Source organism: Molossus molossus, unplaced genomic scaffold (genome assembly GCF_014108415.1).
Source record: "Molossus molossus isolate mMolMol1 unplaced genomic scaffold, mMolMol1.p scaffold_m16_p_24, whole genome shotgun sequence".
In the NCBI taxonomy this organism is placed as follows: domain Eukaryota; kingdom Metazoa; phylum Chordata; class Mammalia; order Chiroptera; family Molossidae; genus Molossus; species Molossus molossus.
Window position 1 is genome coordinate 11,873,614 of NW_023425360.1, and position 26,987 is coordinate 11,900,600.

Here is a 26,987-nt window from a genome sequence, read left to right on the forward strand (position 1 = left end):
AGTGACGTCAACCTTCCCTCGCTGCAGGGGCACCTGTCTGCCCATTTTATCGCCAAGAAAACTGAGCTTAAGCCACCTGCCATGAAGAACTACACTGCCTCCCTACTCCATTCAACCACTAGGGTTAGGCTCCATGAGAGGGTCCACACCCAGGTCCCAGAGCCTGGCCTCGACACCCTGCTGCGAGGTGGGGTGTGTGACCTCTGGGAGACACCTCTGCAGTTGAGCCGCAGCTCTGAGCACCCCAGTGAAGCTTAGGCACTAGACTTGAGACAGAAAACAGAATGGGGGCTCCGTTGCCATCACCATCATCCTTATTTACTACATTTGCATCAGATCTCAACATCCTGCCGTGTTTAAAAACAGAACCAGGGTGCGCTTTCCAGGGGGACGGGGGTCTACTTGACTTTTATCTTAGTCTTTTACTCGTGCTCGTTTTTATGGCGTGTTCACTGAACAAGCACGTCCTCTACGTGGAACGTCGTGGACTCAGATCATTTGCGTGCGCAGAGCGTCTGTGGACCCGGGAGCTTTCCACGAGCCCGAGAGATCCCAGGGGAACTTGCTCACTTCCCAGGAGAAAAGCCTGCTGAGACGAAGCCCTCTCTGGGAAGAACCGGAAAACGAGGAACTGGCGTGTACACAGCACTTTACAGTGTCTACAGCACTCGGCACCCGTTTCTTGCGTGAGCTTCCCAGACACTGCACAGTGGGAGGGAGATTGTTCTACAGAAAAAGAAACTGAAGCTCAGGGCGGTGGCACGTCCGACGGAAGAGTGAATAGCTGGAAGCCAGGTCAGGGATGTGGCCAGAGGGCCTGGGCCTCCAGCACCTTGGGCGTGCAGGCTGTCCCCCTGCCATTCAGACACCTGGTGGCCGACTGTGGGAGAAAATGGTTCTTCCTCCTCCCCTAGCGGGGTGGATTCCTATGACAGGTGCGGCCTAAAGGGTTGCTGCTACCAAGAACCTCCTCTGGCTCTGCCCTGCCCTGACACGAGGCTGCCAGATGCAGGAGCTCCCCGTGGTGAAAGAAGGGTGCAGAGGAAGGTGAGAGATGCCCCTCCCCCTGTATCACCCACCCCCACACGTCTGGCCAAGGTTCCTCGGTGCTGGTGTGGTCTGGGGCAGGTGGCCACACGCCTCTGCTTACTCACCTGGAAAATGGGAATAAGAGCCTCTTGCCTTCCTCCCCCTGAGTGGCAAGACAGGGGAGCAGAGGTAGCCTGCTGGTCTGGACAAGTCTGGAGCCAGGCCCGTCCTCCGGGAGCTGCCTGCTGTGGCCGAATGCCTCGCGCCATCCCAGGCTCCCAGGATCATGGGTGTGGGTGTCCACAGGTGGAGCTGCAGGTGACGCAGTCAGTGTCATTCCATCGGGTCCCCAAAGCCAGGCACTGCGGGTCACGATGGTGTCTGGGTGTGAAGTGAGGCAACCTGCATTCCTGACTTCATAGTGAGCAGGTGGAGTGCAGGCTCCATCCACTCTCTCACCCTGCGCCCGGCCTGGCTGCCTCCATCCGTCCATCCAGACGCTATTTCATCAACTCAGTTTCCTCTACACTTTTTCGGGTTTTTTTAAAGCTCTTTTTTGAGTGACTTACGTTCAACCATCCAGCACCTCCCCCCAAAACCCTCAGAAGGGCAGTTCAGCTGAAAAAGGTTTGCTCATCGCAGCTCATGACGCTTGGGGCACCCCAGGCACCCAGGCTCAGCATCCTGCCACATGTGTCCAGGAGACCTGAGTGGGGACCCCAGGACAGCGAACCCAAGGACTGGCAGGAGCAGCTTAAGAAAGAGACAGCATTGCCCTGAGGCAGGTCAAGGCTGGAGAGCCCAGCATCCAGGCAGGACAGGCTCACTGATGTCAGTTAACCCTAACCCGTTCAGGGGACCCCCTGTCCCCTTTCCACGCCTCACCTGGGAGTCTCACCCATAATGGCATAGGACCCTTTCACCCCCAGAAGGCAGGTGGTCTGAGGAGGGGTTTGCAAAAGCTTTTAAGCTCACTCCACTCACTCCCCAGAACACCCAGAAGGAGAGAGGGGACAGAGATGGACACGGAGCCCCCAAAACAAACAGGAGGAGCCTCAGACAGTAAGAAGTACCCGATCACTTGAACTTACAGAAGGATATGGACCGAGGCGCTGAGCACTACTTTTGTCCCGGGAGTTTGCACCCCTCGTTATTGTGCCAGAAACCTGGGGGTGACGTGCAGGAGAAGCCGCTCCCGCGTCTCAGAGGGGACCTGGGGCAGTCCCTGCAGTTGGAACGTCTCTGAAAGGTCAAAGGAGAGGGGTTGGGACGGGCCTTTGCTTCCCTGGGAAGTTCTGGGCTTCCACGCTTAAGAACTGCAAAGCTCTTATGTGCTTTCTCTTTTTCCTTTTTTTTTTTTAAATTGCGGTATAATTCGTGCATTTTAAAAATCAAACTAATTGCATCCGGGAGCCCTGGGCTGGAGGGCGGTGCGATCCTCTGAAGGTCAAAGGCCCATCTGCCGGGACTCCAGGGCGCTGTGCAGGAAGGGCCTGAAGCTTTTCCTTCGCCTTTTGCTACTTTGCGCTTGAAGTTCCAGAGCCCCGGGGAAATTCCTGGCCAGCCGACCGGCTGTCCCAGCTCTGGCCGAAGGGGGCTCGCGGCCGTCTGTCCTGCTAGTGGGGACCCAGCAGCGGCCGAGGCACGTGGGCAACGACGCGGGGCCGCCCCACTGGACGGACCCAGGGCGCGGAGCAGGCCCCCAGGCGGGCGGGCATTGCCAGGGCGCAGCGCCGCCCAAGTTGGACCACAACACGGTGCGGCAGCGGGCAGGGGGCGGCAGGTGCCACGGGCGAGTTCGCTCGACTTCGGGGAGACAGCTGGGCGCTGCGGTCCCCGCGCCCTGTCCGGGCCCGCTGCCCGCGCCTTGGGACTTTCGGGGCCGGTGGCGCTTCGGGGAGCTCCTTCAAGGGCAGCCTCCGGGCGGCGGAGTGCGCGGCTCTCGCAGGGGCGGCGGGTGGGGTGGGGTGAGGCGGGCCAGCCCCCTCCCCTCCCTCAGGCCCTCCCTTCTTCCCGTCCTGCAGCCAATTAGACCGCCCCCTCGGGCGGGAGGCGTGGGGCTCCCCATAAAGCGGCGCGGAGCTGTCACCCTCGGAGCAGGCTGCGCAGCGCCCAGGGCAGAGCCGGTGCGGCAGCCGCGGACCGAGAGCGTGAGGAGCTATGGCCACCACCAACGGGGCCGTGGAGAACGGGCAGCCCGACAAGAAGCCGCCTGCCCTGCCGCGCCCCATCCGCAACCTGGAGGTCAAGTTCACCAAGGTGAGGTGGCGCCCATCCCATCCGACAGCAGCCTGGCTCCGCATGGGGCCGCCCGGCCCGGGATGACCGGACAGGGGCCAGCGGGAGTCCCCGCTGCTCCGCGCCGAGGGTGTTGGGCGCTGCGGGCGGTGCGCTCTCCGCTTGGTTCGCCCGGCTCTCGGGACCTGAGCCGCTCCGCCTGGGCCGGGCCCTCCCGGAGCCGCGTTCAGCGCCGGGCTTCCCAGGCGGGAGCCTGCGTCCCGCGCACGCGTCCACGGCGCACCCCGAGGGGGACTCCGCGGTTCCCACCCTCGGACGGGCTCTTGGGCAGGGGCGCTCAGCGCTTTCAACCTCAAAGCCGGGCGGGGGAGGCTGCGAAGCGCCCGCACGGTGCCAGCCGCAGCTCCGCGCGGCCCCGACGTGCCCCTGCAGGGCCCGCTTTGCAGATGAGCGGGAGGTGTGGGGCCTCGGGCGAGCTGGTGGGCTCCCCGCAGACCCTGCTGCAGGGTTTCCGGGCCGGAGCCGGTCGGCCTTCGGGGAGGGTCAGAGGGTGTCGGGAACGTGAAGAGAAGGTCTGAGATCTTGGGGTCATCCGGAAACATGGCACGGGAGCCAAAGGAGAAACGTCAGGCAGCTTCTGCGCTGAGCTTGTACCTAGATGACCAGTAGAGCAGGGGACGTGGGAAGGTGGTCACTGGTGGAGTTGCTCAGATCTGGGTCGGGGTGGCAGGGCCCCATCGTACCCCAAAGTCGCCAGGCCCTGCGCCTTTTGTGCGCTGCCAGCTAGGAGGCTGGAGTGTCAGCAAAGCGATGAGGTCACCTGCACGGGGCAGAAACGGAGCTAGGAGGCCTGGAGCTGGGCTGGGAGCGGCAGGGAGGCTGTTTGGAGGCCGTGGGCAGAGGCCGGGGGGGCCTTTCAGGGGCTCAGACCCAGAGCGTGGTTGGCTTTACATTCCCCAGCTACGTCTCTTTTTATTTTTGCATTTTATCCGTAGCCCCCAACTCCAGCTGACACAGCACTTAGAAAATTCCCCCATCAATTTTACTTTCAAAAGTAGCAATTATGTCTCTCAAATAGTTTTAATCAGGCGGAGAAAGTTGCAGGCCACCAAGTGTGGCCTTCAGATTTTGGTCTGGGGCACTTAATGTCGGCTGAGCCTCTGATCACATGACATTGAAATTAACCGTTTTCAGAGGGCTCTGTAATCAACGGAGGCCCTTCACCGTAAATGCTGGAGATCGTTTTTAACATAGTTGCCTTCACAGGGATCAACTTCAGAGCGAAAATGCAGACACAAATGTTGTGGGTGCTCGCCAGTTGGTAGTAATGACCGTGTTTTATTTTATGTTGGTTTTTTATAGGGTGTGTTGTTGTTTTTTTAATAATGTAGGAACCAGAACTTGCATATATGATTGTCCTTTTACTGTTTACCTTTTGGGGTCCTATCAGAGTGATACACCCACGTATCTCTCTCTCTGAAAGTCTCCGCAGTCTGTAGAAAGGAGGAGCTTAGCAGATTCACAGAGGACCAGTCTTTTCGTCTTATTGGGTCTCCCCAGTGGATCAGAACCGGGTGTGATTACGTGATTACGGCTGAGAAAACCCATGAGATGGAGGAGAACAGAGAGCAGGCTCCTCAGGGGATCCCAGGCGGTAATGGCGGCCCCAGCCCGACAATAGGTCACAATACCCTCCTTCCCTGTCCTTGCCCGGGGCCCACCTCTGCAAAGGCCCCTCCCAGCATATGTGGGGCCCAGGCAGCCTCTGTGATGTGGCTAAGAGTGGGCAGCCAGGCTGGAGGGGCAGCCCACAGAGCCCAAGAAAGAGGCTGGAGGAGCAGAACTCCTGAATCGAAGCCCAAGGCAGGCAGGCAGGAGGGGTGGAGTGTGTGAACCGGTACCGATCTGTTGTTTTTCAAACTGATGCATGGTGCTCCTTGTTGATGGAGCACGTACCAGACAGAGGTGGTGGGTCTGAGCCCAGGCCCTTCAGGGTGCCATTCCCCAGGGTAAGTCCAATTTCCAAAGGGAAGACCTCGTCCAAGTGCCTTCGTTGGTTCTCACGATTTTGACATCGGGCTTGCTCCGTGGTTCTGGTGGGGGGAGGGTCCCTCCAGAACCCCCACACAGATCTCAGAGGATAGCAACACCATTCCCGTTAGGGGGCCCCTTCCTTTCCTTACAGAATGTCCTCTAGTAGCAGAGATGCTTGTTACGATTTCCTGGCTCGTCACAACACTGGCTCTTAAGAAAAATAAAATTCCCTCAAACCTCTTTTTCTGAAAACACACTCCTTTCGAGTTGAGCCGAGGTCCGGTGGAAGTTCCTGGAAATGGTCTCAGTAGGGCTCGCGGGGTGACGGCCGCGATGGCTTCTGGCAGGACACCGTCTGCTCCGCACAGCTGTGGTCTCCAGCCCAGCCCTGAAAACGTTGGAATCCCGTCTGCAGCTCAATGCAGCGCAGCTCTGCACGACTCCGAGATTTGTTTCGTGCCCACGCACACATCACGGGAGGGGTTCTTTCCCAGACCCGTTATTCCGATCTGGGTTTGCAGACAATACAACTCTCCCTCGCTGATCCCTACTTTATTCCTGTTTGTTCTCTCCGTGGACAGAAAATCCACAGTGGAAACCACTTACAAGATTATTTACTAGTGTAGCATAAAGAAAAATGTTGGCTAAATTAGAAACATTGTGATGGGAAAAATATGGTTAGAGTTGAGCAGTCTGCCTGGTTTTTTTTTTTTTAAGTTGCTGGTTAGAAAAGACTCCACGTCAATGTTGTGAACGACTGAGTGAATTTTTTTTTTCCTTTTTTTTTTTGAGGAACATGCTTGGAGGTGAAGTATAACAGACATCTGATCCTTGCAATCTGTTTCCCTCCCCTTTATTTATATTCTCCTCTACCACCTTCTCATTTTCCACCCCCTCCCCCCGGAACTGATACCAGGAAGGACCTAGAATCAGCAGTTTTCACTGACAGTCTCTATTATCTAACCCACGAAATTTCATCTTCCGACAAATGGGCCTCTCTTCCTGGCGGCTCCCCGCCCCCCCCCCCCCACGCGAACTTCTCTCTTCTGCACTTATTAATTTCTCACTGTTAGCGAGTGATTGCCTGCTGGATGGCAAAAGTCCCCGCTTGGATTTGGTTTCAGCTGGAAGAATAAACCTGTAATTGTAGCCTGGCTTCCCTGGGGGCCTGGCCTCACGCTGAAGGCGCTGAGCTTCCAGAAGTCAGATGGGCACATCCCACGGACGAGGGATGCTCTCGGCTCCGGCTTCCACGCAGGGGGGTGATGGGGGGCTCTGCCCACCTGCCCAGCCGGAGCTGGCCTCCGGACTCCCCGCTTCTCAGGGGAGAGTCGTCCAAACAGTCTTCGCAGCAGCTTCTCAGAGTGGGCTTCCTTCCCCGGGGGGCTTTGGGGCTCCCACAGGAGAGTCAGGACAGAGGACAGAACCTGCCACATGCTGGACGGGCCGATTCCCCTCTTATCTGTCCTCACTTGGGAATCAAGCAATCCAATTGAGTAAAATTCACAATAATTGACGTTAGCCCTGCTGGCGACCCGATTCTTCTTAAACAACTTCAAGAGAAGCAAAGCTATGCATGTAGGGTATAGGGTGGGAATGATAAGCTGGTTGTGCGTTTAGAAATTATCGACAGCATTTAATTTGATGGAAATGTCTCTCGAGGGCCTCGGCTGTGTCTGTGACTGAGATCTTTCTGCGGCAGTGACTGGCTGTGACGACGACGCTGTCCCTGGCTGCCACCGCCGGAGATTGTCTGTCTCTCGCTGGGTCGCTGAGTCCTCGTGCCGTTAGGTGTTCTGTGCATCACCTGTCACCTCCGTTCCTCGCTCTCGGTCAAAAGCCCCCTGTTTTAATGTGGTGTTTCTTCGGGCCGTCAGAACTTGGAATAAACCGAGAGTAAATAGTACACACATTTGGTGACTCCTTTTTGGTTTGCTCGTGACGCCGTGGTATTTTTAACGGTCTTGTTCTCGGCTTTGTTCGGGATCATTCAGGCTCCAAACAAAGTGATTTTAGCGGGTTAATTCCTCGGTTCTGCATGTAAACGTTTATTTACCACATGTGTTAACATAACCAGAACACTTCCTAACCCCGATATTTATCTTTGTGTTCTAACACTGGCTTGTATTAAGCTCAACATGAAAATGGATGTTTTGGAAGAGGATGGGGAGGGGGTGCTGGTGGGCAGGGAGAGAGGGTTCTAGTAAGGTCGTTGTAGGAAGCCAGTTCCGCAGCGGTCTAGCTGGGGTTGCAGAAAGGAGGAAGGAGGCAGTGGGCAGATCGCTTGGCACTTAATGTTTCTAAACCTATTTAATCTACCCCAAACTCGATGAGAGGACAGGATTTAACTTGCACCCTTGTTTAACTATATAACTCAGCTATTCCTGTGATCTGTGCTATTGTTCAACAAAAAGAATATTTTAGAAAAAAAAATCTGAATTTTTTTTTTTTTTTTTTTGCTTTATTATGACAAAAAGTAATTCTCTGAACATGGAGTAAAAGTCAAGAGACTTGGCCCTCTCCAGTGTGACTCGGTTGGGCACTGAAAGTCGCTGGTTCGATTCCCGGTCAGGGCACATGCCCGGGTTCCAGACTCGATCCCTAGTGGGGGGGCCTGCAGGACGCAGTTAAGCAATGTTATGCTCTCTCATCGATGTTCCTCTACCTTCCTCTCTCTCTGAAGGTCAGTAAACTGTTCTTTGAAGAAAAGGGAAAAAAAAAGTCTAGCCCTGGCCAGTTTGGCTCAGCGGTTAGAGCGTTGGCCTGCGGTCCAGAGAGACCCGGGTTCGGTTCCCGCTAAGGGCATGTACCTCGGTTGCAGTTTGTCCCCAGCCCTGGTTGGTCGTGCGGGTGGCAGCCACTCGATGTGTCCCTTTCACGTCAATGTTTCTCTCTCTCCCTCCCTCCCACTCTATCTGAACAAAAAATGGAAAAATGTCCTCGGATGAGGATAAAAAAAAAAAAGTCTAGAGACTTGGATTCTAATTCTGAGTGTGCCCCAGGTTGGGCCTGTGACTCTGTCTCCCCTGCAGTCCCCTCTGTAAAGCGGCGGGGGGTGGGCAGGCGGTGGAGAAGGACAAGGAGTTACCTGAGCGCCTGTAGTTATATGATTTTGATTGAAGCCTAATGCACTACAACTTCCTTTCTTGGTTAGATATTCATCAACAACGAGTGGCATGAGTCCAAGACTGGGACCAAGTTTGCGACGTACAACCCTGCGACTCTAGAACCAATCTGCGAGGTGGAGGAAGGAGATAAGGTAGGTGCCCTCACCCAACCCCAAGTAACTCAACTGCTGGGACGTAAGCTCATTGCTTCCCAGACACACGGCCCAGAACGGGACCCATTAGGGGCTGTGAGCTGCAGGAAGTCACTCACCTCTGATGGGCGGCTCCCCATCTATGAGGATGACCTCAGCTTTCCTCGCCGTGTGGCTGAAGGAAAGGTTTTTATCAAGGATTCGAACCTGGAGGCGTTAACCTCTCCAGAACGCATTTCTGGCTGGTGTATTTCACCAAACACAGCATTCTGGCAGGAGACACTTAAAAAGACAGAAACATTTCAAAGAAAAAGACTTGCTAACCAAGTCACACAGTGGTCAGAACGTCATGTAATTACCAGATTTGTTTTCTACCAGAAATGTGAATGGTCATGTAATATATTATAATGAGCTTATTATAATATTTTATATATATGTATATATATATGTGTATATATATGTGTGTGTATGTATATATATGTGTTTGTGTGTGTGTATATATATATAATATCACTATACAACACATTTGGGCATATATTATAACATAAGCCATATTATATGTTTATTATATGTAACATTATAGAATGTAACACGTGTATGTGTATAAAGCTAAGGGACTTCTGGATATTTCCTTGATACATTTCAAAGCCATAAAGTATCCTGTACCTTTGGAATGTAAGTGCCGCTGGGGCAAAGGTTGAAGGTCAAGTTGTTCTGAGAGAAGGGAAATGTAAACCTCTTCTCGACCACTAGAGTTCTCCCCTGATGTTCTTAACAAGTGTATGGGCGACGCTGCACATGGATAGGGGGAACAAAACACATGTGAAACAAGACCTGAACTTGAGGCCACCAGCCCCCGTTTCGGGGATCGGTGTGCAATGCACAGCGGTTGCACCTGTGCAGACCCTCCGACGTGCAGCGTCACTGGCAAAGCTCTGTTTGCAAAGATGCCAGGACCTAGGAGCTCATATGAGATGTAAGGATGGGGGAGGGGGAGGGGCATGATGCTGAACAGGATCCTGGTGGGCGACCCCCAGGTGCAGCACACAGGTATCAGGGAGGAGGATGGGACCCTTGCCCTGGGCTCTACTTCTCCCTCTGTCTGGGTGACTGCTCCGAGTCCCTGAGACAGAGGCGGCCCTGTCCCCTGCAGCTGGAGAGGTCCTGCCTTGACCCCAGGGCCTGCGACAAGCAATTCAAAGCCTAATGTCTATCTCCCTGACAAAGCTTCCCCTCACCTCCAAGCATGCTTTGGCGACACGGAGTCTTGGTGTGTGCCTCCCTTGACCGTATCAGGTGTCCCCTGCCGCGCGTCTGTCTTCCTAGGAGGCTCAGAGGGGCCTGGGGGTGAGCCACCAGCAACCGGAACCTCGAACCCCATTTTCCCGAAAGTCAGAATGAGTGGTGTTCCTCTAAATGCCTCTCCCTTCGTTCCTTTTAAGTGGAAGGTTCTGTTGTAATTCTCTGGGCGCACAGAGGCCCTGTTCCTTGCGTATGAAACGGTAGCCCGGCGGGAAGGTGAGGCTAAGGAGCGGGTTCCCAACTGTCCCCGTCTGCGGGCTTTTTCAATGTGGTCGGTTCTGAGAGCCAGAGGCGCCCCTGCCCGTTCTCACCGGTGGACCACAGACCTCAGCTGGAGCGAAATGCCACACAGCCATCTCCCTCCTCTTTGGTGCACTGTGACCGTGTGTGTGTCTAGCAAGTGGAAAATCTTTTCCTGCTCTGGTGACCAAGAAAAATACTTCATTAAGGCCGGTGGTTTTATAAACTATTCGAAAACGCTTTTAGGATCAGAAGGAAAGTTCATACTTGGCCGCGGTAGAAATCTTGAAAATGATGGAGATGTAAAAAGAAAAGAGTCCCTTGGGAAACCTTCCAGTCATTGCTGGCCACCCCGCCCCCGTCTTCTGTCGCCTGAGGGAGGCAGGCCTCTGCTGTTCTCTGTAGCTGTCCCAAACGGCAGTCGACCGCAAGGTGACACGTTCTCTCTTGTTTTGGCCGCTCAGCCCGACGTGGACAAGGCCGTGGAGGCTGCGCAAGCCGCCTTCCAGAGGGGCTCGCCATGGCGCCGGCTGGATGCCCTGAGCCGAGGCCGGCTGCTGCACCAGCTGGCCGACCTGGTGGAGAGGGACCGCGCTGTCCTGGCCGTGAGTACACCCACGTGAGGGACAGACTTGGGACAAGCAGTCTCGCGAGGGCCCCATCCCCCATGGGGCATGGAACATAAAGACCCAGGGCGCTGGTTTGGTGAGACCGCGGGTCTGTTCAGTCCTGTGGGGTTAGGCTTTGGAGCAGGCAGGTGACCCTTCACCTTTGCACTTTCACCCCTGCAGCTGAGCTCCTGGACCACGAAGTTGCAGGGAGGAGGTTTAGCTTAGTGAGTGGTTCCCAGACTTGACCTATTCACAGACGGCTGATGGGCTGGTCCTACCTTGTGGAGTCATGAACTCCGCCTTTTTCTTTGCATGAACCCCCTTTTAAACTTATGTTTAACCTCATCCTAAGTGGCAATGCCCATGGAATCTCAGGTTTAACGTGCTGGTTGTATGTTTTCAATATTTATTGAAATAAATGCCACCGTTTAACATAAAAAGTGTTCCTGCCCTGGCCGGTGTGGCTCAGTGGTTAGAGTGTTGGCCCGTGCACCGAGGGTTGCAGGTTCAGTTCCGTGTCAAGGACACGTACCTGGGTTGCAGGTTAGATCCCTGGCCTCAGTCAGGGTGCATGTGGGAGGCAACCGATTGATGTGTTCCTCTCACATCTCTCTCTCCCTCTCCCTCCCTTCCTTCCACTCTCTCTAAAAATCAGTGGAAAAGATATCCTCATGTGAGGATTAACAACAATAACAGCCCTGGCCGGTTTGGCTCAGCGGTTAGAGCGTCGGCTTGCGGTCCAGAGAGACCCGGGTTCAGTTCCCGCTAAGGGCATGTACCTCGGTTGCAGTTTGTCCCTGGCCCTGGTTGGGTTGTGAGGGTGGCAACCACTTGATGTGTCCCTTTCACATCGATGTTTCTCTCTCTCTCTCTCTCTCTCTCTCTGTCCCACTCTATCTGAATAAAATATCAAAAAAAACAACTAAAAAAAAAACAACAACAACAATAACAAAAACTGTTCCTGTGTGCGCTAGAAATGGTCTCTGCACCATTCTGGAACTGGGCAGTGGTGAGCCTGTGTTGTGTGATGGGGAGGGCAGGGAAACCTGGTTACATGAAAGACCGGGGTTCAAATCCCAGCTCTGCCACTTGCTAGCTGTGTGACGTTGGACAAGCTGCTCGACCTCTCTGAGCATATGTTTCTCATGGAAAACGTCACTAATAATGATATCTAGGTGTTGTAAGCATGGCCCATTTAAAGTCCTTAGCAGAGTCCCTGGTGTGCACTAAATAGATAATAACTATTACTAGTAATAGCCGTCTCCATAGTAACGCTGTCTGAAGACCCGGGTTCTAACCCTCCTGGCCAGTAATGTCTCGGTACCTTAGTTTCTCCACTGTGAAATGGGGATATTAATTCAGCCCACTCCATGAGGCTGGGCTGCTCCCATGCAGTGGGGCTGGGGAGACACTTATAAGTGGTAAGTGCCTTATTTCACGGGACCCCCGGACCGTCTCTTGGTCTCGTGGTGCATGATCAGAGGACACCTCAGGGACACCTTGCGCCTCGGGTCCTTTGCAACCTGCACAGGAAGCCCTGGGACAGCTCCGACTTCTGTTTAAAACGTGCTCCAAACCTTGAGGCAGGATGGCAGGGGAGGAAATCTCTCTTTTGGCCTCGGATTCGGAAAAACGGCTCTTTCCTTTCCTGACCTGACGTCAGGGACCAGCAGCCAAGTACGCACGCTCGTGGAGGACAGTGCCCGCCAGGACGCTGACACCGCTTGTCGCTGACTGCGCGTCTTCACGACGCAGGGTGGAGGAACTCCCGTCTCGGGTTCTCCTCTGAGGCTCATCTGCCCAGAGACCGAGCTATCTCCCTTCCTCCCCGGTCAGCCGGTCTGGCATGTCTGCCCCCAACCCCGGCGAGGGTAGCTCCCTCCCAGGGTCGGCATTTCTCTCCAAGGAGCCTCTGGTTTCTTCCTGCAACGAAAGCCAGTCTCAACTCTCAAGCTGCCAAACTGGCTTCTTCAAAAACATTTCTGTTTTCCCCAGCATGAGCTCATCAGTCTGCAATGTGTGTGGACTCAGAGCCCGGAGAGAGGATGTGTCCTGAGCGCCCCTCCCCGCCCTGTCCTCCAGTGTCACTGTTATCACAGGGAGCCGGGCCGCGGCCCCTCGCCCTCCGCCCGCCCCTCCGCCCCTCCGCCTGCAGGGCTGTGTTGTGGCAGCAGACGGAACCAGGCACCTCTGCCACGGGGACCTCAGCGACCGCCGGGGAGTAAGAGCCAACCCTTTGCCACATCATGAAAGGGACGAGCCGAGTATTGGCAGCTACGGTTTTGGAACTTGGACCACATCATAGGAAAGAGCCTTCCCTCTCCACCTCGATATGTTTTTGCTGCGTTTTCAAGCAACAAAGCGCTTCCTTCCGTCTTGTCCTCGCGGTGGCTCAGTGGTTTGGACAGGACTGGGCATTTACTTCTGTGCTCAGTGTTTGGAAACAGATGTGTGGGGTCTACCAGCCCTGCTTTCTCCCCCTTCCTGAGGCAGTGGGGGCCCTGGTTCTGGCTTTTCCGTGTACATTTGGAGGTCCCCCAATTAGGGGTCCTTTTTGCTTACTCCCTTTTGAAACTGAGGCACATACCCGGGCTCCCTCATTTTATTTTTTTATTTATCTATTTTTCCTTTATTGATTTTATAGAGAGGAAATGAGAGGGGGAGAGAGATAGAAACCTCGATGAACAAGAACATCGATTGGCCGCCTCCTGCATGCCCCCCACTGGGGATCAGGCCCACAACCTGGGCATGTGCCCTGACCGGGAATCGAACCGGTGACCTCTCGGTGCATGGGTCGATGCTCAACCACTGAGCCATGCGGGCCGGACTATTTTATTTTTTTTAAATATGTTTGTATTGATATTTTAGATCTGCTGCCTCCTGCATGCCCCCCACTAGGGATCGAGCTCGCAACCCGGGCATGTGCCCTGACCGGAATCAAACCAGGACCTCTCAGTCCTTGGGAGGATGCTCCATCCACTGAGCTGCACTGGCCGGGCTAGGCTCTCTCATTTTCAGCCTTGGCTCACTTGGAGTCCAGGATTAGGCTCCCTGGTACTTTTTCTTTGTTTCTTAGTATCTGAGCGTTAGGACGTTATCAGAAGGCAGACTGTCCCTTCAAATGTCCGAGGACATAAACTTAGGGGCGCCGTGTGACTTACTCGGGGTCCAGCTTCAGTTACTGTTTAGAAGTCCCAGCCAGTAGCTAAGACTTAATTTCTCAGTTTCAGTCCTGTCTGCTCACCTGCAAATCCTTTTTAAATTTTTCTTAAAAATTGTATGCATCGATAGAGAGATTCACAGTTCTACTTATTTAGGCATTCATTGGTCAACTCTCGCATAACCTTGGCAAATCGGAACGACACTCTAACCAACTGAGCTGCCCAGCCAGGCCAACCCCCTTTTTTTTACAAGAATTTCCTATCTAAGCCTATTGTGATACGGTTTGGCTTGGACAGATTCCCTAAAACCAGCCGAGCAAAGTCATGCTGTCGCTGGGGTCGGCAGCCTTGCCCGGGTTCATAATGAGGAATGGCCGATCCCTGTAGAGTGCTCAGCACGTCCCAGGCTGCTTGTAGGCACTGCACCTGTGGCCTTTATTATCCCAATTCAGAGCTGAGGACCCTGAGGCCCAGAGAGGTGTGTGACCTGGCCACGGTTGCCCAGCCAGAGATGCCCTACAGTTCCCCATGAGTCTAAGCCACAGTCCCTTGCCTTTCTCTCCCTTTCTCATCCCCAAAAGGGCCAAGAATAAAATCCTGGTCCCACGGACGGGTACGCTGATGCCTAGTCCTTGAGACCGTTTGGGACGTTTGGCATGATTTGCAATATTGGGTTTCCCCTGGGAAAATAAAAGTTCCAACTCGGAATGTAAATTAACAGGAGCCAAAGGGACAGTAGGTGGGTGTCACCTTGGGTTGACTTGGTCCCTGAGCAGCACTGGTGAGGGGTGGGACCCATCCCCCCTCCAGTCTACCCTGTCACGTCCCGTATCTCACAGCTCTGTGTCCTCACTGTCCCCAAATGAGGATCACCCAGCTCCTGTGTCTGGTCCCAGAAAATAAAGGAGATGATTATAATCACCGGGGTTATTGCTGTGGCCATCTGAGCAGCGGACAGGGCCCTCGCTATGGGCCGGCACAGTTGTTAGTACTTAATGGATATTAACTCTAACCCTCCCACTGGCTCTACGAGGTAGGTACTATTACTATTATTATTCTCAGTTTACAGACGAGGAAACTGAGGCAGGGAGCAAGTCGGGGACTTGCCGCCCTAGGAAAGTGGTTGACTAAGTCAGAGGCTGCCGAGGTCAGACAGAGGAGCCCAGCGTCTCACGTGGCCGTCCTGCAGTCTTTCCAGATCAGGGCAGTCGCGGTGCTGGCTGGATGTCAGGTGCCCCCAAGGGCAGTGCTGGCCATGCCACTGACCTGTTGCACGACCCGTGAGCCTCCGAGCCCGCCCCTTGCAGGGAGGACCGAGCCGTGGCGCTCAGACATGAGGTGTCCAGGGGCGCACACGAGGGGCCTCTCCCTTTGCAAAGCACAATTTGCCGCACCGACTCTAAAACAGGAATCCGGCCCTGGGCTGTGTGTCAGGGTGGCCACTTCCTGCAGAGACGGATGCCGGGCCGTTTCAGCCCTGGGCTCAACTGGGGCTGCTTGTCCCAAGGACAAAGGGGCCCTCTGAAACCCGGGCTGGAAATAGAAAAGAATCCCCGCCTTTGAGCCGTGCGCTCGCCCTGGGTAATCGGCTGCCTCACCACCGAGGGCGCGTCCGCTCCTGCCACACGCATCCGGCCTGCAGCGCCGCAGCCCGTTAGGGGGCTTTGTGTCCTGAGCCGGTGGCGGGACATTTCTGGGCTCCCTCCGTCGCTCTGGGTCAGCTGGGCCAAGAAGGAGGAAACTGTCCTCCCGTTCTGGTCAGACAAACCAGTCCTGTCGCCAGCTAACCTCGGGGAGCTTCCCACGCATGCACAACCCCACGCGGCCAGGTCACACGGCCGGGGCAACGTCTCCAGACACTCAGTCGTCCTCCTGAGCAAGGCTTAACATCAGCCTTGTGTCCACTGTCCTTTATGGGGACCCACGGCCGTGCATCGGGCCGATGCAGTTTCTTGCTTTCTAAAGGGACACGTGTGACTGGGAGGAGTGGAGGCCAGTGGTCTGGGACGTGCGCTCTCCCTCTCTCCCTTCCCCCATTCTTAACAGGTAAAAAGAGACTGTGTCTGAGACTGCTGTCTTGTCCTTGCAGACCCTGGAAACCATGGACACAGGGAAGCCATTCCTCCACGCCTTCTTCATCGACCTGGAGGGCTGTATCAAAACCCTCAGATACTTTGCAGGATGGGCAGACAAAATACAGGGCAGGACCATCCCCACAGGTGAGCCAACGCAGGGCGCTCAGCTTCCAACAGGTCTTTTGGGGACCCCCCTCCCGTCTTTCCCTTCCCCTAGGCTGGCTGCAGAGTACCTCTGGCCATTTCCCGGGTCCCCAAAAAGAAATGGCACGGTGCCGATCCTCCTTCTAAGGAATTTTGCATTTGGAATTGAGTTGAAAACCACCTCTTTGTGTGACAGACAAGACGGAACTGACAGCTTTGTGGTTTCTGGGTTAAGTCCTTGTCTTGTTAGTACTGAAAAGCCTTCATCTGGATGAGCGTGTCTTCCTCTCCTCCGTGTGACCTCTCTTGCAGATGACAACGTGGTGTGTTTCACCAGGCATGAGCCCATAGGCGTGTGTGGGGCTATCACTCCTGTAAGTACTCGGCTCGCCCAGCTCCTTTGGGGCCCTCAGAACCAATTTTTTATTCACTCTCAAGAACATTAATTGAGCATTTGCTCTGTGGTGTGGTGCGTGAGGGTCATCAAGGTGGATGAGACCCCCTGTCCGCTCTCAGGACAACCCCAGGAATGTGACAGAGGCAGCATGGATTCCAAACGGAGAGGCCAGGAAGGGCCGGCACCCCCGGGGCAGTGGTCTCTTAACTGGGCCCTGAAGGATAAGAATGTCCAACAGGAAAAAGGGTTTTCCAAGTGAAGGTCTGGAGGTGCCTGGCCTACTTCAGTAGCAGGACAGCCGGTGGGCCGGAGCTAACACGGGAGAAAGTGAGGAAGAGGATGCAGGCCCGGGTCAGTGGGCCCAGCCTGCACTGGGCCTGGCTGCTCGGGGTCCAGGACTTTGTTCACTGGGCAGTGGGCAGCCTGGAAGCTGCCGGGAAGTTCCCATCTGCAAGTGGCAGTAATAACGTGACTGTCTCATACTGGTTTGTAGTTACGTTTTGTGAAGTGCTTAGATAGAACAGCGCCAGACGCACAGGGAACGCCCGGTAGGCTTTTGTAGGCTTATTGTCGCAATGATGTCAATATCCTTGACTCCGTGGTTGAAAGACGACAAGAAAAGCATTTCCCAAAATGAATTTCACTAAGCACCTGTTCACAGAGGGACTGAGTATCTCTTCTGTAAGAAGATAAAAAGCTTTTGTGCCATGTGAGTTGAGGAGAGGTGGGTGTCTTCCCTGCAGGACTTTTCAGAGCCTTTAACATGCTGAGGGCATTGTAAACCTCCAAGAGGAGGAGGTAGTGGAATCCTGCACGCACAGAGGAATCCTCTTGGCAAAGAGTAACTATGAGCAACCCCCCAGAATGCACTTAGGGAGCACCAGGCTGGAATGCAATTCTGATCATTGCCAACTCCTATGTTACCCTTTAAACCCCAAATCTAGACCGTGCAAAGCAAGTGTCCTCCATGGAGGCCTTGTTGACACTCAGGACAGGGTAGCGGGGTGGATCCGGGTCCCCACTGTCCCCTGTGCCCTGTTACAGTGGAACTTCCCTCTGCTGATGCTGGTTTGGAAGCTGGCTCCCGCTCTGTGCTGTGGCAACACTATTGTCGTGAAGCCTGCCGAACAGACACCCCTCACCGCCCTTCACCTCGGCTCCCTGATCAAAGAGGTAAGATCCAAAAGGAAAATATGACGTGTTCTTGGTAACATCCCCACTCCTGGGAACTAGCACTGTCGTGAGATAAAGCTGCCGTGCCGTGTGTGACGGTCCGGCCTGCTCCGGCTGAGTGGGAAGGGCGTGACGCCTGTTTCACTTGGCAACTGCCCGATGGCTCCCGCTCGTGGTCCCTGAGCTGCAAGGAATCCACTCCTCCCACGGATGGCACCGGAGGATCGGACTCTCGCGATGGGCTCAAACTTGCTTTGGGACCACGCGTTTTCAGCAGAGAATTTGCAGGAGAATCAGTTGGGAAGGAAATGAATATTCGGAGGGTCTTCGGGCCTTGCATTTGTGGGGTACAAAATGGTCGATGTTTCCCTTGGAGGGGTCATCTTGGCAGCTCTGCCGAAGTGGCTGTTGCCCAGCTGGGTCTCCAGCTCTCAGGGGGGTGATCACCTGCTCCCCAGGCGGCCACCCCTCAGGGAAACTAGCAGCCCAAAGGGACACCTCTCTTCGGGCACACAGGGCAACATGGTTCAGTCCTTCTGTCCCCAGCTTCTATGTCGGAAAGAGTGAAAGGGAGAAACATGAGGGGATTTAAAGGAAGAAGCATGGGAGAAGGTCCGTCCAGGTCACTTCCGCCGAGCCCACGGGGTGGCACGGCCTCTGTGGCTTCGATGGGAGGTTGGTGGGCGCAGCCAGTAACGGACCCATTTCCGGCTCAGCAAGCGGGAGCTCGAAGCGGGTGACGCTCTGTTGCCATTTGGAACATTTATGGGGCAGATTTAAGAAATGAAAACGCAGATTTGGAAAGGACATTTTGCAGGTGCCTCTGACCCTTGGGGGTTGTGACCAAGGTGTCCCTATGCCCCAACACACACACACACACACACACACACAGTGACTCTGCTATGGAGAGCCACCACTCCTGTTAGGATGAAAAGTGTTGTCTAGAAGGAAGAGTGTGCACCTCATCCTGGCCTCCCGGCCCCCTGGCCCCCTGATCCCCTGGCCCCCTGATCCCCTGGCCCCCTGATCCCCTGGTCCCCTGATCTCCTGGCTCTCTGATCCCCTGGCCTCCCGGCCCCCTGATCCCCTGATCCCCTGGCCCCCTGATCCCCTGGCCCCCTGATCTCCTGGCCCTCTGATCCCCTGGCCTCCTGGCCCCCTGGCCCCCTGATCCCCTGGCCTCCTGGCCCCCTGATCCCCTGGCCCCCTGATCCCCTGGCCCCCTGATCCCCTGGCCCCCTGGCCCCCTGATCCCCTGGCCCCCTGATCCCCTGGCCCCCTGATCCCCTGGCCTCCTGATCCCCTGGCCTCCTGATCCCCTGGCCCCCTGATCCCCTGATCCCCTGGCCCCCTGATCCCCTGGCCCTCTGATCCCCTGGCCCCCTGATCCCCTGGCCCCCAGATCCCCTGGCCCCCTGATCCCCTGGCTCCCTGATCCCCTGGCCAACTGGGCTAGAGTCCTAGGGTGGGTGGGTGACCCGGGCCCAGACTCCCAGTGGGGACGCCACTCTGCTCGGGGACATCACTTAGCCATGGCTGTCTCAGCCCGAGCGTGGCCCGTGGTGGTCCCTGGTCCCTTCTCTCCCTTGAAGGCCATCTCGGTTTCCCCTAGGTCGGGTTCCCTCCGGGCGTGGTGAACATCGTGCCAGGCTTCGGGCCCACCGTGGGAGCCGCGATTTCCTCTCATCCCCAGATCAACAAGGTCTCCTTCACCGGGTCCATCGAGGTAAGGACCCGCCCTGGCTGTTGGCAGGTGAGCTGAGACCTGCAGACTTTCCTCCGGGAGGTTGACCTGTGCCTCACTTCCCTTCTGGATCCGACCACGTGTCAGTACGCAACAATGAGTTTCTCAAACTCACTGGGCCAGTTTCCAGACTAAATAAATATGTTCTAGAACCTGGAAGGAGAAACAACCAATAGATAAGACGAAATAAAAGTGCAAAACATCCGTATGACAAACCACGCCAGAGTTCGGGTTAGAAGGTAAATCACAAGCTGGGAGAAGACAGTCATCATTCATGCGGCTCCAAGGGTCAATGCTCATCATATGTAAAGTGCCCCTAAAGAAAAAGAAAAAAGACAAACTGAATGGTGGCAAGGTGGGCCGCTCAGAGAAGACAAATACCAAAGGTCCAATAAGCCTGACCTAGTGCACGGGTAATCGGGGAAATGCTAATTCAAACAGAAATTGGACTCTTCCCTTGTTGGTCTGTCAGACTGGGAGAAATTGACATCTGTGTGAACCAGGCCAGGGCCACAGGCGCTCACTGTTGCTCAGGTGCAAGGCAGGGAGGCAGCTCCCACCACAAACGTGAGACCATAAAACTTTTTTTTTCCTTTATTGATGTTAGAGATAGAAGAAGGGAGATGGAGAGAGATAGAAACATAGATGAGAGAGAACATTGACTGGCGGCCTCCTGCATGCCCTGCACTGGGGATCAGGCCCACAACCTGGGCATGTGCCCTGACCAGGAATCGAACCGGTGACCTCTTGGTGCAGGGTCGACGCTCAGCCACTGAGCCACACCGGCTGGGCAAGAGTGTAAAACTTTTGATTTGGAAATTGCGCTTCGAAGAAGTTGCTCAGAGAAATAATCTCATGAACCTTCCGTAGAGTCTGTTTCTCCTACACAGTGTCTACAGACATTCCAATAAGCAAAGCTGTGGTTGGAACGCAGAAAAGTAAACTGTATGAAAAGTGTGTACACTACGATCCCATGATGAAAACGTCTCCTTTAATTCACATGTGGAATTATTATTTGTGTGTTAATCCTCACCTGAGGATTTTTTACCATTGAATTTCTTTTTTTTTTTTTGAGATAGAATGGAAGGGACGGGGAGAGAGACAGAGAGAAACATCAATTGGTTGCCTCCCACACCCGCCCAGACCGGGTCCAGCCATCAAATCTGCAACTCAAATATGTGCCTTTGACCAGGAATCGAACTAGAGACCCTTCAGTGTATGGGCCGACACTCTGTCGTCCACTGTGCTGCACTGGCCAGGGCTGTGGAATATTTTGGGTTTTTTTTCTGGTTAATCCTCACCCGAGGATATCTTTCCATTGGTTTTTAGACAGAGTGGAAGGAAGGAAGAGAGGGAGGGAACGCGGGAGGGAGGGAGAGAAACATCGACGTGAGAGAGACACCTCGATTGGTTGCCTCCAGCACCACCCCCACTGGAGCCGGAAATTGAACTTGCAACCCAGGTACGTGCCCTTGACTGGGATTCAAACCCACGACCCTTTGGTCTGAGGGCCAACACTCAACCACTGAGCCAAACTGGCCAGGGCCTGTGGAATTATTTTTAATGAGAAAGCACTTCCTCTGTGTTTAAAAAAGAAACAAACGAATACTTCCCGTGGAATAAATGTCCCATCTCTTCCCCGTGGAGTGCAGCCAGGGGCCGGAGCCAGCTGTGGCCAGCTGGACAATACCGCCCCCTAGGAAGGGTGAGCATTGTGAGAGAAGCGTAGACAGCATGTCTGGGCCCCTGCATGTCCTTAGGTCAGGCGACAGCCGGCGGGCTCAGCCAGCAGCAGCCTCGTTCCTGGCTCAGCCGGGGAGGCGCAGGGACAGAGGGTGGCTCCTCTCCAGCTGCCCCAGGTCCTTCCAGTCTCTTCACCCAACAGCAACCTCAGCCCTGTCCCTGTCCCTGTCCCTCCCTGGCTTCTCAGCACAGAGGCCCTGGCCTTCTCTAGGCGACCGTAGGCTGCTCACGGGGCCAGCCAGATGGTGCGGTCACTCGGCACCCAGTGTCGTGGACAAGTGGCCTCTGTGGCTCCCCCCACTGTGGCCCCCGATGCCCAGCTGTAAGAGCATCCTCAGCCCCACCAAGGAACCCCCAGCCCGTGCCCAGCAGGTTTGGCTTCTGCTGTCTACCTGGGGACAGTCATTGTCACTGGGGACCTCTCAGACCTTGAGCAGGTGGTCACCTCGGTTGGGGGACCAGCCTCAGCCCTGCAGGAGCCTAGCCCTGCCTCTTGCTGGCTGCCCGATCTAGGCTTTGAGTTCATGGCGCCTGCAGTACTTGTCACCCGAGATAAGTCATCCAGGCGTCCTCTTGCGGCTCGTGAGAGGATAGGAGGGACCGGTCAGGGGCACGCGGGCGGCTGAGCATCGCGGTTTGCTGCGTGGGTCTCTTCCACAGCACACAGGCCCTCCCACCCTCCGTGGAAGCCCCACGCCTGGCGTGCGTTCCCACAGAATGGACCCCTCCTCCTGGAGGGCAGCCCCCTAACTCTCGAATTCTTAGGGGCTCCCTCAGTTATACCAAACACCCCTGGAGCCTTTTCTCAGACCAGCTGGCCAGTCTGCTGCCGGGAGGGGTGGCCACCAGGGTGTGGGCCCGGCGCTGGGCTTTCCAGGGGCCCCCGCTCCACCCGGTACGTGGAGCAGCTCAGACCAGGGGTCCAGCCATGTCAAGGTCTCAGGTGCTGGGAGTGACCGGGAGAGGGGGAGGAACAGTGGGGCCACATCTGGCCACATCCAAGGTCTAACCCTGTCTGTTTTCTCATCTTGCAGGTTGGAAAGCTGATTAAAGAAGCCGCGTCTCGGAGCAACCTGAAGAGGGTGACCCTGGAGCTTGGGGGGAAGAACCCCTGCATAGTGTGTGCCGACGCCGACCGTGAGTCTGTGCCTGCTGGGCTCTGCTGGTTGGGGGGCATTTGGAAGTCTCCCCAGAACCAAGAGAAACACACACAGACGTACACACAGGGGGGTGCCTTCCCGCTGCGGGTCCTCCTGCCATAAACAGGTGGAGACGCAACGCCAGCGTCACTGCAGATAGAAAGCCCCGTTGGAGGGAGACGTGTCTAGGTGGTCACCAGGGGGCTGCCTCATTCTGCCCTTCAGGGTTAAGTTGACCTTCCCATCCCCGTGGAGCAGGAGCCACGGACAAGGTCTGTTTGTTCCCCAGAGACCCCTGAGCGGGGGGAGTGGGAAGGGCAGAGAAAACAGGGGCAGGTCAGGTGCGCCCCCTGTCGACGTGAATCATTCCACCCTCCACACTGGTGTTCCCATAGCGCTTTAGGCTCTCCAAAGACTTGAGATGTCTTCTCCTTCTTGGTCTCAGGCCTGACAAATCAGAGGACAGTGGCAGCTGGCCCTTAAGAACACCCCCTGGTCTGGGTGCCGCCCGCCTCCACTGTCTTGTCCCTGCTCAGTGTCATATGTATGTCCTGCCAAGAATAGCCTCCCCCACTGCCCATCAGTGCCAGACATTCCTTTCCTGAAGGATAAAGCCTTCCATTCCACCCTCAGATAACGATGGAATTGCAAATATCCCTGAGGAAAATGGCTCGGGCACTAGTTCTCTCTAGAGTGTAAATGACTGATATCCCCTCTCGGGGAAGCTAGGTCTCAGTGGCAAAGAGGACTGTGCATGGGCTGTTTATTTTTTGGCCTGAGTCGCTGCTCCCTTGGGGAAGCATCATTCGTGTTGCTAATGGTTTCTGGAGCCCAATGGGTGTCGGCCACTGTGACCCACCTTCAGAGTCCCAGCCTCCAGCCTTAAGGAGCCAGGACTCCTGTTTGGCTGAGTGCCACCACATTCGGGTTCCCCATCTGTACCACAGTTCATCCTCTTTTCCTCCCAGTGAAGAAAACTACAACGAAAACACAAGACTCCTTCTGTTTGAGGGTTGGTCGGACGAGGGTCAGAAACACCCTACAGAGTCATCTCCAACTCCCGTGGGCAGTGCCGGGCCACAGAATTACATCCTGATGTCACTGGCATCTCAGGCATGATATCAGCGATAACATGCCTCCGTTCTCGGCCACTGCAACCCTCACCCGGTCCCCGCTGGGAGGAAGGGCATTTTTCAGTTGGCATGAAAAGCGGCAGACACAGGGAGGGGCACGAACCGTATTATGCTGTCCTGCTACCGCAGCGACTTAAACAGAAGCCAGTTAGCAACGGCCTGGTTCTCAAAACCAAGGGCAGCCTTCCTCAGAGTTACCCCACAAGCAACGCTGGCTGCCGGGGATCACCTGCCCACGCCCAGAAGGTCTTGCTTTTACTCGGTGCCCAGAAAAACTGCATTGCTTAAGCAAACAGTGTGCGCACAGTGTGTTTGGCGGGAGGGGGGTGGTGATGCAAAACAAGTGGAGCCCTAGAAACCCCTCTGAATGTCAACGACACCCCACTTATCATTCGAATCCATTAAGCAGGCCCCCAAAGATCGTCCTTACTAAGCACCCTCTAGCTCGGTCGCAGTACCTGGTTTTAACCCCATGCCGACTCTGCAGTTCAGACTCAGACGGTGTCAGGCAGAAGCGGGGCGTTCTCTCTCTTTTTTAACTCTCCGGAGCCGCACGTGGTGTTATATTACTTAATAAGACCCTTCTGTCGCACAAGCTGGAAAATCTGGGCTCCCGTAAAAACCCTTGCCAGCTGACCCACATCAGTGCTTAGCAAAGGTTCTTCTAAAGGACATCCGTCCTCCAGGAAGGGAGGGAGGGCGTCCCTGAGCGAGGGAAGTGACCACTGAGACACGTCCCTGTGCCTCTTGGCATGGTCAACACACTGAGAAGTCCTGCAGTCGGGACCTCTTCGACTCCGAACGCAGTGGACCCAGAGTCCTGCTGCCCGCCCCCTGTTTGGAAAGTGCTGAGCGCGAAAGTCATGTCTGCAGTCCCAGGGCTGTTTGCTTGTGTGGGCAATTACGGTCGCAGCTGTGGCCCGTCCTACCCTAACGACTTAATCGCTTCCTCTGCCCCCGCCCGCCCGCCTCCCTGCAGTGGACTTGGCAGTGGAGTGTGCCCATCAGGGAGTGTTCTTCAACCAGGGCCAGTGCTGCACGGCCGCCTCCAGGGTGTTTGTGGAGGAGCAAGTCTACGCTGAGTTTGTCAGGAGGAGCGTGGAGTACGCGCAGAAGCGGCCCGTCGGAGACCCCTTCGATGCCAGGACGGAGCAGGGGCCCCAGGTAACCTCCTGAGGCGTGGGAGCCCGGGGTGCACGTGAGGGACCCTCTGACCCCGGCCTGGGCTTCCTTCCCAGGGATGGCAGGGTCCCTCCGAAGCCTGGGGGCTGCCCTGCCTTCTTGCGCTCAAGGCTTTTGCTAACACGCTGACCACCAGTCCAATCCATCCGCTCTCAGTGCGGTTTGGAAACGGGCTAGACACACAGAGGCTTTGATTTCTGCAGCAAATTGTGCCAGACTCGGGGCCTCGCCAGGAAGGAGGCGGTCCCTGACCATAAGGCCATGCTGCCCCTCTGGCCAGGGTGCCCAGCAGAGGCTCAGAGACAGCCTGTCTCACCTGGCAGGTCCCCCTGCAGGAGAGGGTTTGTAACCCTGGCAGCCGAAGACAGGCAGGGGCAGTGCCCGGAGCTGGTGGTCCAACCCAGGTGCCCGCAAACCCAGATGCGTTACAGGGCAAGGTGACCATCCGAAACCACACCTCCCAGTGCAGAGCTCGCGGGGTGTGGGCCTGGTTTGAGAAGCCAGCGACAGGATGAAAACAATCATAACCACAAGGTTTCATAAGCTCTTTAAAAGGGCATGTCCTGTATCACTTTCTTCCGAATTACGTAGTCCAGCCCACGGGTAAATACTTCAGAGAGCAGCCTGACCAGCCCAGGCGTTACTGAAATGGGGCTGGGCTACAACCACTCTGCTTGTAGCCAGAGTCCTGCCCCAGCCATGAAGTTTCCCATCGCGTGTCAGGACTCACCCAGATGCCGCTTACCCACCGTGTGGGCACCGTGTGGGCACCGTGTGTTTACATGGGAGGCTGCGGATCTCGGCACCAACGTGGCTCTGTGACCTTCTGAAAGTCGCCAGCTCCTTCCAAACCTCAGTTTCCTCGCCTGGAAAATGGGCGTAATCGAGGACTGTTTTGCAAAGTTTCAAGGCACCGAATACGTTTTTCTTTTCTGAAGCAGGGAGCATGGAAAGGCAGCTCCCTGGTCCGGGCAGCGGTGACTGGCCATGCACAACTGAGGCCACGCGGCCAGGTCGTGCGTGACCTGGGGATGCTCTGGCCACAGTGCCGCCCTCGCTGTGCCCCGCCCACATGCTCCGCGGCTCTGAAGCCACGTGACCCTGGTGGAGAGAAGTGTCCCTGCGTGTAGCCAACAATCCCCTCCCAGCCGGTGACACAGAGGTTGTCTAGCAGCCGTGGTTGGGTTTCAGATCTGAATACAAACACGTCCGAAAGTCATGATCGAATCCGCTGTGATTTTAGATCAATCCAGAGTCCATGGGTATGTGGTCTGACCCTGCACTAAAAGAAGCACTTTTTCCCCTCATTATCCCGAAGTCTCTTTCCAAGCTCCAGGCTTGACGTGGGGAGTCAGATGCAGACCCCAGCAGAATGGTGTTGATTTCATCAGGGTGTTTGGGGCCCCCGCTGAGTCTTTTCAGAAAGCTCACTCGGCGTATTATTTTAGGATGCTGTTGGATTTTTTTTTTCTCCCCTCCCAAAGTGCTTTTTCTTCTACAGTAATAAGATTTCACTCTGGGAGGACTTACAGCTGTCTAAATAGTTCGGTCTCTGACCGAGATCCGTGTTCTCTGCAGACAAACCAGTTGCTGGAAGACATCACGCAGGCCACCTGGCGGGGCCCATCCGGGGGCCTCCCCCGGGGCCGAGTGCGGCTTTGACCGTCCTTCGGGGCGTATTTCTCGGTCTCTGGTGCTGTGCCTGGCTGTGTCCACTTCCGCAGGCTGGCCTTCCTGCACAGCGAGGCCCTGGCTGACACCTCGTGGAGGGCCATTAGATTTAAACAATGTGTTCGCATGGACTCGCCAGGGACAGCCGAGTCTGGATGTGTAGGGTTGCCATGGCGACCCAGGGCCACCCAGACCTGTCTTTCGATGACGCTGGAAAAGCCTCTTAGGAGGAGGCGAGAGTCACACCTACGACTTTTTTTTTTTCTTTTTAGAAGGGAAAGCCGATGTTGATTCCTTTTAATACTAGAGTAAGGGAGTAAAGCTGTCTCTCTCTCTCTTTTTTTACTCCTCACCTGAGGTTGTGTTTTTTATTGATTTTAGAGAGAAGAGAGGGAAGAGAAAGAGAGAATAAAGATGAGAGAAACATCAATCAGTTGCCTCCCATACACACCCCGGCTGGAGATCGAACCCGCTACCTAGATGTGTGCCCTGATGGGGAATCAAACCCGTAACCTTTCAGTGTATGGGACGACGCTCCAACCCACGGAGCCACCCAGCCAGGGCACAACGGCCACTTTTAACGCAAGACTCCGCTGACCCAGAGGGAAGTTGAGAAAACCTTGAGTCACGGTTGTGGCAGATGCTTGAATTACTTTTTTCAGTGGGAACGTATATATATATGAGTCAAAACCCCAAACACATGTAAAGGCCA

The 26,987-nt window shown here is 55.4% G+C and overlaps 1 protein-coding gene across 1 annotated transcript in view; it reads left to right on the forward strand.

Moving 5' to 3' along the window:
- Nucleotides 1-3,124: 3,124 nt before the first annotated feature.
- Nucleotides 3,125-26,987, forward strand: part of ALDH1A3 (aldehyde dehydrogenase 1 family member A3) — a 34,548-nt gene continuing 10,685 nt past the window's right edge. Inside the window, exons 1-9 of the mRNA XM_036277874.1 lie at nucleotides 3,125-3,288; nucleotides 8,456-8,560; nucleotides 10,567-10,707; nucleotides 15,964-16,093; nucleotides 16,406-16,467; nucleotides 17,535-17,663; nucleotides 19,276-19,389; nucleotides 22,185-22,287; nucleotides 24,402-24,586. Coding sequence (XP_036133767.1) covers nucleotides 3,190-3,288; nucleotides 8,456-8,560; nucleotides 10,567-10,707; nucleotides 15,964-16,093; nucleotides 16,406-16,467; nucleotides 17,535-17,663; nucleotides 19,276-19,389; nucleotides 22,185-22,287; nucleotides 24,402-24,586 — 1,068 coding nt within the window. The 5' untranslated portion in view covers nucleotides 3,125-3,189. The remainder of the gene's footprint in view (nucleotides 3,289-8,455; nucleotides 8,561-10,566; nucleotides 10,708-15,963; nucleotides 16,094-16,405; nucleotides 16,468-17,534; nucleotides 17,664-19,275; nucleotides 19,390-22,184; nucleotides 22,288-24,401; nucleotides 24,587-26,987) is intronic.